Raw genomic sequence first — 12,593 nt, forward strand, 5'->3', positions numbered from 1 at the left:
TGTCTGATGTTTTACTTAATGTTTGATGTGTGCTAAAAGGTTGTTAATTCACAAAATAAATATTGACAATCCTTGGACCTAGGGATGCTGTGTGGTTTTGCTGCCGTGATACAGAAACACTATATTAATATTAAGTTGTATAATTTAGTGTCTTCTAAGTTTATCTTTTTTGTCTAAGTTTAGTTCATTTTACAAATTGAAATTCTGTAATGGTGGGGTAACTTGTATCTTAAACAACTAGCTAAAATGATGGAATGGTTCCATTTTTGCTTAATAATTGATCTTTTATTTTTTATTTTTTGTTCACGTTAGAAACAAGTGTTTCACACATCAATCCCTGCTCCCTCTCCCTCCTCTCCTTCAAGATTCCATCGTTTTTTTCCGCTGAATAATACTCCATTGTGTAAATGTACCACATTTTCCCTATCCATTCTTCAGTTGAGGTGTATCTAGGTTGCTTCCAGGTTCTGGCTATTAGAAATAATGCTGCTATGAACATAGTGGAACACACGTCCTTGTTGTATGAACGTGCATCTTTTGGGTATATGTCTAAGAGTGGAATTGCTGGGTCTTGTGGTAGACTGATTCCCATTTTCCTGAGGAATCTCCATTCTGATTTCCAAAGTGGCTGTACGAGTCGGCACTCCCACCAGCAGTGAAGGAGTTTCTCGTGTTAATCATGTTTATAGTCCCAATGTTACTATAAACAATTCTCAGTGTTGCAGTTTGATTAGTTTCATCATTTATTAAGTTACCCTCCCCCACAACCCGTCTTAATTAGCACATAACAAATTTTATTGGAATTTTAAATTTGTGAATACTAAATTAAGTGATTTCACCAAGCCATAAATTATTCCCCTGCTTAGACAACAACTGTACTGCATCAAACATCTGGATAAAAAGAGAATAATTGGTGAGGTCATAGAAGTTTTGAATCACTTCAGTGAGCACACCAAACCGCAACATGACTAAAGAATGATTTGGGGTTTATAATTCAAGTCTGACAAATTAAATCAAACTTCCTATCATATAAAACTTCAGAATATGTTAACTGAGTGTTTATACTGGCTTGTGAACTATTAGATACTTGTTTCCTCCCCATTTGATTAAAAACCTGGGTTAATACAGATAGGTATACCCAGGAATTCCTCTGTAATTTATGCATATTATGGAAATATGTTTTCTTGTCTTAGCTCATTAAGTCAGAGAGTAGTTAAAACTGTTACAATTGAATAAGATACCAACTTTGGCCTCAAAAGAGCTCTAAAGGATCCCTCAAAGAAATACTTTTCTAGATATATGGTAAGTGTGGCTTGGAAGTTAAACTAGTGAAAATCTTGTCTCACAAGTAGAAATAGGCAATTCACTTGGAAGGGAAGGGAAGGGAAGGGAAGGGAAGGGAAAGAAAGGAAAGGAAAGAAAGGAAAGGAGGGAAGGAAGGAAGGGAACAACTTCAGTCTTAATAAGAAACACCCATCAATCCTGAAAATGTTCTGGGTGTCATTCTGTGATTTCTTCCAATGGTTCTGTCCACAAAGTATATTAAATGTCAGATAAAATAGCTATAGCACTGTTGACTCTGGCAATTTAGAGATGTATAGTAAATACACATCTTGATACACTCTTTAGTATGGGTGATCAAAGTAGAAAGTAGACATTCAAGTTGTAATTCATAGTTTCACGTATTACTCAGCATGTTTTGTGTGCAAAGCTGCCTGTTAGCTATGAAAATATTTGCTTCCTGGACAGATGAACCTGAAAGTAGTGATACTACTGAGTCTTAAGTATTTTATATACTATTGTTCCTTTAACTGTGTTTTTATGTAAATAACAGCTGTGCTTTTAAATAAGCACATGGATATGCCAAGTTTGGAATGCAAGTCAGTGATGCTTATTTTGAGGCTTTTAATATACAAATACCTCTAAAAGTTACCTATTATGATATAAAGTATATTGCAACCATCACTATGATTAGCATGTCTCAATATTAGGGAGAATTGTTTAGTCTTCCTGTAAGTACTTAAATGTCAAACAGTTGAGCATACTTAAAACTCATAAATAAGCTAAACATGATCAGTAATACTTTTCACTTTAATATGTTTCTAATTTATATGTAGTTGCCTAAAATCCTTCCTGTTTTCCTCCAGTCCTTCTCAGCTCCCCTCCCTTAACTCCTCCTGTGCCATCAAGTCTCGAGTTGATAGTCTCATTTTCTTTTTTTAAAAATTTTTATTAAAATAAATTGTGTCTTAGAAACATACATGCATGCTTCACATGTCATTCCCAGCTCCCTCTCCCAACCCTCCTCCCTTGTCCACCTCCCTCAGCCCTCCCCCAGTCCCCCACCCAGTCCCCACATTATTTCCCAGGGAGGGTGAGGCCCTCCTTGGTGAGATCTCCAGAGTCTGTCATTTCATCCAGGGCAGGACCTAGGCCCTTCCCCATGTGTCCAGGCTGAGAGAGCATCCCTCTATTTGGAACGGACTCCCAAAGATCATTCATAAACCATGGTAAACACTGAACTACTACCCAAGGCCCCAGTGATTACTGTGGCCTCCTCACTGACACTGCATTCATGAAGTCTGGATCAGTCCCTTGTTGGCCACTCAGCTATCAGTCTGGGGTTCAAGAGCTCCTCCTTGTCTGGTCAGCTGTCTTTGTGGACGTCACCAGCATGTTCCTGATGCCTTTGCTCATCACTCCTCTATCTCTGTCACTGGCTTCCAGGAGTTCAGTCCAGTGTCTAGCTGTAGGTATCTGTCTCTGCTTCCATCAGTCACTGGATGAAGGTTCTAGGATGGCATATAAGGTAGTCATTAACCTTATCATCAGGGAGGGGCTATTGATGCAGTCTCTCCACTATTATTTAGTTTGCCAGTTGGTGTTATCCATATAGATCTCAGGAAATCTCACTAGGATTAGCTCTCTCCTAAAACCTATAATGACTGCATCTATTATGGTATCTCTCATCCTGCTCTCCTCTATTCTTAAGCTTGACTCAACCTTCCAGCTCCCCCATACCTTCTTCTCCCCTCCTCTTATCCCCCTCCCTTTTTTCTCAAGCAAAGCAATATGAAAGAAAAAAATCTACAAAAACATTATTGTGTTCCTTTTTTGCTATTCAAACATTCGTGGGATTGGGGCATCCAATAAAGCATAGTTAAAATACCTAGTGGGATTCTATTACAGAAACTAACTTTTTTTCTTTGCATGTGGTTATCAATTGCAGAAATCTTCTTGGTTTGTGGTGGAAGCTCCTGTTTACCTCTCACTCTGAGAGTTTACACCCCATGTGACTTTAACCTGGGCAGGCCCTGTGGGTGCTGACACAGTCTTTGTGAGTTCACATGTACCTCAGTCCTGTTGTGTCTGGGGTACATTGCCTTTTGAATTCATCTATCAAGTATGGATCTTACAATCTTTCTGTCTCATTTCTATCATATCCCTCAGCATTGAGGAGAGGGAATTGTTAATGACAACAACACATTTAACACTATATGCTCCAAAATATCTCTCTGCACATTGTCCAGGTGTGGGTGTCTGTGTTAGTTCCCATCTACTTCAAAAAGAAGTTTTTTGATGATAGATGAACAAGACACTTACCTATGGATATAGCACAATGTCTTAGGAGTCATTTACTGCTGTCTTTTAACACAATAATTGCATTTGATTTTCATCTAGACCCACGCCCTATATAGTCTCTGGTACTTGGCCATGTTAGCTGTGTCAGGCATTGGTGCATCTTAAATCTAATCAGGTTTCCTAAATGAAAATATTTGCATGTATGTTCATCTGTGCTGTTTTGTTTTTTGTTTCTTTGTTTTTGTCTTTACCTGGAATGGGCATTAAAGTAATATTGGTTTCATAGAATGATTTTTGAGTGATACTTCCATATCTTTTTTTGGAAGTGTTTAAGAAGTAATTTTTTCTTTGAATATCTGGATAAATTCTGTTGTTAATCCATCTGGAATTAGATTTTTTTCTTCAGAAGAATTTGTATTACTGTATCTGTATCCTCTTCTGCTATATGTCTATTTAGGTTGTTAATCTCTTCTTGGTCTGACTTTGGTAGTCTGGATGAATCAAGAAATTCATCCATTTCTTTTAGGTTTTCCAACTTAATGGGTGACAGGTTTTTAAAGTATTCTCTTGCAATATTCTGTATTTTCTTTGTGTCTATTGTAATATTTCTCTACTTATGTCTGATTCTGTTAACCTTAGTCATCACTTTATTTTGGTTAGTTATGCCAAGTTGATCTTGTTTATCTTCTCATAAAAAAAGCTCTTAGTGTTTCTATCTCATTATTTTCTGCTTGATTTTTATTATTTGTTGCACATAGAGTCTTTGGTTTGTTCTTTTTTAAAAATTCTTGAGTTGCATCTTTAACTCATTTATTTGTGTTTTCTGCTATTTTAATATAGGCATTTATGTTGATGGGTTTTCCTTTATGTATTACTTGTGTTTATTCTCTTGCCAGTTTCAATATTTTTGTTCTAGATATTTAGTGTTGTGACTAGGATATCTCATGGGGTTTTTCTTTTTGTGTCTTGTCTATTGGGTTTATGTCTGCCTTTTGAATCTGTATGGACAGGTTATCCTTAGTTTGGTGAAGATCTTTGTAAAGAACTGGTGTATGTCATTGATTTGGAATTCTCCCTCCTCTAGGTATAAATTTGAAGATTTTGTCTTTAGGGGATGCTAGCTAGTATTGTGTCTACTTGACACACAAACTAGATTTTTCTGTAATGCATAAATACAACAAGCTCAATCTGTATAACACACACACACACACACATTTTCAGGGCTCAGCATTTGGGAACAGATAGCCAATTTTAATACTGGATAAACTATTTCTCCCACTCTCAGCATTCTGTTGTTGCCTTTAGTTCTTTTTGTAGTACTGAGGCCTCATGGACTTTCCCTCATCCACTTTAGCAGGTTTATTCTCATCTTTGCGTGGCTCATGTTTAGGCAGTTATATTTGTGAGACGTTGTAAATGTCACTTCTGATATTACTGGGAAACACAATCTCAAAGTAAGCTCCCCATAATATTCTAGCTCTTATAATATTTCTTTCTCCTCTTCTGCAATGTTCCATGTGAGGATTATATTGTAGATTTATCAGTTGGGACCTGGATCTACAGCTAAATTTTGATTAATTGCAGATTTCTATAATCTTCATCTGTTGCAAAGAAAATTTTTATTTGATGTAGGGTGAAAACTACATTATTCATGGATATATGGACAAATAATTTGAATGTAGCTGGGCATTATGATAGTTTAATAAATTTGCAGTTGTAAGTTGTCTTCCACAGTCTTAGACATCAATATCTTTGTGTAGTTGGCTAGGTTTCCAGTAACAGTCCAGAATTCCCTCATATTGAGATGTCCTTAACTTCAATTTGAGAACTATTGTTTGCCACAAAAGTTTTTATACCAGTACTCTACCCTTTGTCTTATTTTGTCATGATGGTCAATAACATGGTTCATAGGAATCACAGCTGGAAGAGCTGGAAGCTCTTCCTTGCTTCCTTGCTTTGGATACTTAAACAATGTTTTTGGATTCCATGAAAGCTAATCTGAAGACTCTGAGGTCAGTTCCAACTCAGTAATCTCTGTTCCCTGTGTCTGAAGGCCATGGTATCTTCACAATAGGGACTAACCTTCCACTTCTGGGGGACTACCAAAGGCAATAACATTAGCCTGCAATGTTTTGGGAGTCTGTTTCACAACCCTGACCAACAGCTTGAAAGGGGCTTTTCATGCCTCTTACTGGGATTTTTATTAGATGATGTTTTGTTCTTGGAGGGAATATGTCATATCAGGTAAGAAAATTTCATTTAAATTATATATGTTTATCTGTACACATACTTACATGTACCATAGTTTCTTTTTTATAGACGTTTAATTATATGATTTGATTCCCAATGAAAGTTTCAGACCTCCTTGTTGTCATTTCCCACCTGTGTTCCACTTCTGTATTTTTCCTCCTCAGCTTACCTGATTAGAGCACCCTATTTTTCCATTTCTCCAATTATGTTGCTTATATGGTATTATTCCACTCTCTTTTTAATGCCATATCCCACACCCCAACAGTAGTCCTTTTTACTTTCTTGATTTTTGCAGTTATCCCAGGAGATGTACTCACATCTGAAGATTTGGAACTAGGAATCTCATATGAGAGAGAACATACAACTTCTGTCCTTCTGGGTATTGGTTTCCTCACTAAAGTGATCTATTCTCTACTTTTAAATATTCTTTCTTTCCTTATTTATTCTAAATTGTATATTTTATCTTTGAGTCCTAACATTACATCTTCTGCCTGATTCATTCTTTTTGCAAAATTTCCCCTGGATTTTCTAATAGGAATATCAAGCTTTTCAATTCCATCTATAATTCATCATTGTGTTTCCTTCAATGTTTCAATCTCTTTATTGAGTTCAGTTTATAAATCATGATTTATCAACATTTCATTCAGGTGTGTAATTGTATTTTCTTGGCCATCACTATCATTCACTATTATGCTACTAAAGTTGAATGACATGTTTCTTATGTCTTCTTTAAATTCCTTGGATTCATTTATAAAGTTTATGATTATTATTTAAATATTATGTGTTCCTGGATTTGTTGAGGTAGTTTCCATTAGAGAACACTTGCAGAATGCTACTGGGTTTCCTGAGAGAGCTGCTCTTTTGGTCATTCATGATTTTGTTGGTGTTGCTTCTATTATTTTTTGTTGTTGTGTCTATGGTTTTTTTGTTTTGTTTTGTGTTTTCCTGATTTGACCTGGGCATATGGACTACTTTCTTTGTTTGTGTCTGATATGATAATCTTCCCTTCCTCAGAATTGGGTCAATTCAAGAAATGTGTCACCTGAGCTGAGCTAGGATAAGTTGATGGGTAAGCTAAGTCAAGCAAGGAGGGTTCACAAATCAAAAGATTTAACAGCTTTATGTCTTGTGAGTTCACATTCAGTGGGTTAGATAAACCAAAGGCAAAGGAAACAGGAAGAAGTTACTTACCCAGGAAAGGTAACACACACCAAGTAGGGTTTGCAGGCCACAGGTTTAGAACTAGGCTTATGGGTTTGCAGATTGCAGAGGTAGACAAAGAGAAAAGGGGAATTCAAGTTAGCCAAGAAAGGTGGCCCCATAGAAGTATGTTTGTGGGTCCTCAGGGGTCTGGAACTAGGATTGTGGGTTTGCAGATCAATAAAGATTTTAAGAGGTACTTTTGATCACAGTTCTACACTGAAGTGTATTAAGACTTTTCATGGTAAAATTTTTCAATTGAAATCTTTTCATTTCATTATTCAATAGGTGGAAGTGAATCCTCCTGGGATAAAGAAAAGATACAATCTCCACTTGCTGCTCCTGGACCTCAACATGGAATTGCTCATGCAACAATGGCTGGCCAAACCAGCCTTGGGGGTGCTCCTACCCTCAACCCCCTTCAACAGAATCACCTGCTAAGCAACCGTATGTATACTATACTTACCAAATTGCATGTGAGAAAAATACAAGGCAAGACCTTCCAGATACCTTGGAATGGCAACACTTAGGCTATTTCCCTTCCACAAATTGTAACATTTTAGAACCATAGGAAGAAATAGAGTGATTTCTTTGAAAATATGAAATTCATGCTGTACAGATAACCGGGGAGGCATAGTAGCAAAGGAAAATAAAAATATGTAACTATGTGTGAGGCTATTAAGCAGAGTAGTAAGGAATTTTGATGAGGTCCATACTGACTTATATTAAAACTTCATGTTTTTCAAAATCATATAAAATCATGTTTCTTTGGAGAAGTCATCAAGCAGTGTATACAGATAAAAGGTAGGGATGGAAATATATTTCAGGTTATTCTGTGTGCTACAAATTGACAAAGGTAAATATATTGATAATTATTTGCATGGAATATTTACTATGTAAGTCAATCATTAATAGTTCTTAAGAATATGAATATAGATGATTTATGCAAGTTCCTACTTAGACGATTTTTAAATGGGATTCAAATACTCTTAAATCTTTCTGCTGTAAAATCGGTCTTTCATCAAGTTACTTGGGTAAAAATTCTGCATTTCTTGTAAACCAGAATTCCTGTAAAAGAGTCCTATTGTTCCTTTTCCTAGGAGTTTTATTTCTGCATTAAAATAGAAGAATTTTGAAATATTTCCCCTCATCATATACCATTACTAGAGTAAGGGCCTTGTGTAATAGTATTTTATTATAGCTGAAAGAACCAAAAGCTTCAGGTACTATGTATTATGAATTCTCTAGAGAGAAAAAAAAGGCATCCGGGGTAAAAAAAATTAGAGAAAAATTGAATATGACATATCGCATACGTAATATATTCAAACTCAAATCCCATTCAACCTAAATCAGTTCCCTAAAGACACAGTTTTCTCAGCTTTTATGCACCTGATAAATCCGTTTGGGAGTTTCGAGGAGCACACATAGAAAACACCTTAGGAAAAGAAATTGCTCAGTAGTTAAAGTGCCTGTCATGATATCTTGAGAACATGATATAGATCCCTAGGTCACATGACAAAACTGGGCATATGGTGAATCTACAATCTGAACACTCCATGGGATGAGAGCAGAGACACTTGGTTTCTTGAAGCTCTTCTTTTCTTTTGAGTTTTCTTTTCATCTATTCTTTGTGTCTCTCACATCATGCATCTCTATTCCATTCATTTTCCTGTCCTTTCCTATCTGCCCACTGCCTTTACAATACCCCCCAAAATGAAATAAAATAAAATAAAATTTAAGAGAAAAAAGAAAAATCAGTTTCATCATGGAACACATAGAGTAACACACTGAATCATGAAGTAAACCCATATATATATATATATATATATATATATATATATATATATATATATCTTTACTTGCATATGTTCATTTCAAAGAGTCATTGGTCTGGTTCCAGGCTGGAACTTCACTGGGACTCTTCCTAGTCATCCTGTTGTTAACTTGTATTGTGGAGATTCTGCAACTTTAGGTCTGCAGGACCCATCCCTTCAAATGCTCAAGCAGATCACAGATGGGGTGGATGTTGGGATGAGCCAACTCATATCCCTGGATCTGGGCCTTGGTAGTTGTTGTGTGGGTCAGCCTGTCATCTCCACTTGAAACTCTTCTTAATGCCATTTAACAGAATCAGTGAGCTCTAGTAAGTGAAAAAAATCATTTTTCAAAAACTAAGGTGGAGAGATATCGAAGAAAGTAGTAGATTTTGACTTCTGACCTCAATATACAAGTGTGCAATCACATCTGCACATACATCTACATGAAATAAAATATAGTTTAAAGAAACAGAGGCAACATCAATACTAAATTTAGATATAGCAGGTGTCTTAAAATTAACAACTGACCATTTAAAATGATTGATTAATATTCTTAGATAATGGAAATGTGACATAACATAAAATACAGAAGATTCAAACACAGATTAAAAACTCAAAAAGAGTGAAAGATATACTAGAAATAAAAAGTTCCCAAAATAATATGAAGAATAACTTTCATCGAATTCTCTGTAATCTGTGGACCTGAAATTAGTGAATAGAAATTTCTCAAATAAAAGAAGAGTTAATGCCAATATCCCTCAAATTATTCCACAAACTAGAGACAAAAGGAACATTGTCCAATTAATTTTATGAAGCCACAATTACCATGATATCCAAGCCACATCAATTTAATTACAGACTGATTTCCTTAAGAAACACTTGCTTAACCATGTATATTTCTGCTCTATATGCAGTAGCTAGAAAGTGGAAATTTTATGTCCCTCAATAGATGAATGGACAAAGAAAATGAGGTACATTGCACAATGGAACATTACTTATCCATTTTAAAAAGTAAAATGATGAAACTCAAAGGTAAATAAAACTAGGAAAGTCATTTTCTATGAGTAACTCAAACCCAGAAAGACAGATAATGTGTATACTCACTTATACGTGGCTATTAACTGTTAAATCAATGATAATTGATCTATAATGTATATAGTTATAGAGGGTAGATATAGAGCAATGGACTTGGGCAGGTGTACAATAGAAGAAGGCATAGATAGGTGTCCCTAGGAAAGGGAATTAGAATAGATAGTTACAACTAGAATTGTGAGGGCATTGGAAGCGGAGGATCAACTAGGAAGAGAAAGGGAAGAGGGTGTGAAGAAGGGAATATGGGGAGAGACAGCTCAAGTTAAGCGCAACCTAAAAGATGTTAGGAAAGCCTAATATAGTAGAAACTTCCTAAAATATATGCATATATGAAGGTGATCTAAATGAAATTGCCAAATAATGGGGTAGACAGAGTCCCGATTGGATATCTCTTATCACCAAATGATGCTTCCAAGACCATGACTGAGTTACATCTAATTGAGTTGTTGGCCAAAGGGTTTCATGAGTATCCCCAATCATTTTGTTGTCACAACTATAAATTGCTCTTCACAAACTTATGACAAATCCCTATTACTGAAGATAATACTCATGCTACTCCCTGAATACAGAGAAATTGAACTGGTGCCTAAAGAACCCCCCCATGTGTTAGCAACTTTGCACAAGACAGTACTCTCCCTTCATCAAACTCTTTGATTTAAAATGTTGACTGCCTGGAAGATATGCTAGGGAAATAGTGGCACAAAATGTGTTGGAGGAACCAACCATCGAAATATATCTGATTTTACTTAAGGCCAAATTATGAGGGTTTTGGAAGGTACGGCAAAATCATATGAGCAAGGTTCACTTGATTTCACGCTATATGCAGTCACTGTCAAGGGTTTGACCACATGAGTCTAGGCTGTATGTAGGCAGCAGGACAAGTTGGCTTGACACATCATTCTTTATAATAACTGGTAAAATAATGGATAATCTGGAATAAACCCACTCCTATTTATTACTCCTGGGATGGGCACAAAAGCACATCCCAAGAGTAACCTTGATTACTCGATTACTTAAGAGTTATCTCACAAGTCTCAGAATTCTCTTCATGGAGAATTATTCATGGACCATGTTCTGGCAAGTGATTTTTTTTTGTAAAATAAGTGAAAGATAAGAGAACATATCAAAGTATACCACAGTGCTTTAATATGTTAAATACCAAAGCACTCTACAAGTCTGCATATCATTCAAACTGCAGAAAATCAAGACAGAGAAAATACTAGAAGGTGATAGTAGAATAAATGGAAATACTTCCTAGCAGAGAAAGATGCTAAGAAATATGCTATATTACTGTCCATAGCTACTCAAGTACTGAAAGAAGTAAGCAACAATGTAAAATTCAGTAAAGGACAAATCATAGTTTTCTAACACTAATGAAACCGAAAGAATGTGAAGTTGTGGACATAGGTCTGGCATGCAAGAAATGTGGGGTGGACAGTAATTCAGGAAGAAGAAAAATGATACAACTGGAGCTTTCTGAAATCAATAAAATAATAAAAATTTTTCTTATTCTTAATTTAACTTAATAGTCTGGTCGTAAAAAACAATTTGGTGATTATCCTTTGTAGATAAATGAAACCAATTACACTAGGAAAGAAGACTTGAGAATACTCTTTTTATATGGCATTTGTACTATCCATATATTCATATAGTAATGTTTTCAACTATATTTAGATGAGCTTTAAATCTACATGAAAACATCTCCAGAGATGGGCTCCCTGACAGCTTATTGTAAGCCAAACAATTAGTCATAAATACATCCACATAATATCAACAATAAGTGTACTCAGCAGACTATATTTATAGGGGTGTGTGTGTGTGTAATTAAAGAGGTAGAGATAATGGATGTGAGAGAGAGTGGGGTGGATATGGGAGGAGCTGGAGGGGAGAGAGAAGAGTAGAAATGTTACAAATACAGAACTCATACATGAAAATCTCAAAAAATCATTATATTTAAACAGCCTAAGCTAAATACTAAAATTAACTATAATTGACATGCGAGGGAGAAGAGAGACTAGAGAGAAGAGTGAGATTGTTATAAATTGTATCTAAATTGTTCCATTAAAACTGCAGAAGGCAACAAAAATGGAGGATGGGTTAAAAGAGATTAAGAAAACATTAAAACAACAAATAAAAATAGAAATTGAAGCTACTTAAATTAGGTTAATAACCACTTTTCATGGAAATTGTCTGAATTGGCCAATTAAAATATAGTAAGTGATTTTGCGTATCCTAATGGTATCAGATGTGAATGGTTTTTTCTTTCACTTAATGATGAACTTGCAATAGGACTCTCAGCAGATGCAAGAAAAGATTATAAAAAGCAAAAAAAGGAATAAAAAGAAAAGGATAAAAATAAGTAATAAATACTACTCTATCAGTCCCCACACTGATCCAACCAGGCTACTGCAAGGGCAGTCACCATCTAGCTTGGCAGTGGTTGTGTAAACCTTTAATCTCGGCACATGGGAGGCAGATAAACACACTATTGGCCACAAAATCCACATTAACATATTTAAAGAAATGAAATCTGAAAAATGCATCATTCATAATTGAGTAAAAGCACAAATCAGTAGCAGAAAATTGACTTCCAACAGATTATGAATCAAGTGACTAAGACAAAATGAAAATATAAAAAGTGTAAATACCAAG

At 35.5% G+C, this 12,593-nt stretch overlaps 1 protein-coding gene across 1 annotated transcript in view; it reads left to right on the plus strand.

Annotated features, from left to right (window-relative positions):
* The window catches only part of Dach2 (dachshund family transcription factor 2), a 178,430-nt gene that overhangs the window by 50,337 nt on the left and 115,500 nt on the right, over positions 1-12,593 (plus strand). Inside the window, exon 2 of the mRNA XM_021234648.2 lies at positions 7,321-7,479. Within this exon, the coding sequence (XP_021090307.1) occupies positions 7,321-7,479 (159 nt within the window). The remainder of the gene's footprint in view (positions 1-7,320; positions 7,480-12,593) is intronic.

Source organism: Mesocricetus auratus, unplaced genomic scaffold (genome assembly GCF_017639785.1).
Source record: "Mesocricetus auratus isolate SY011 unplaced genomic scaffold, BCM_Maur_2.0 Super-Scaffold_100003, whole genome shotgun sequence".
In the NCBI taxonomy this organism is placed as follows: domain Eukaryota; kingdom Metazoa; phylum Chordata; class Mammalia; order Rodentia; family Cricetidae; genus Mesocricetus; species Mesocricetus auratus.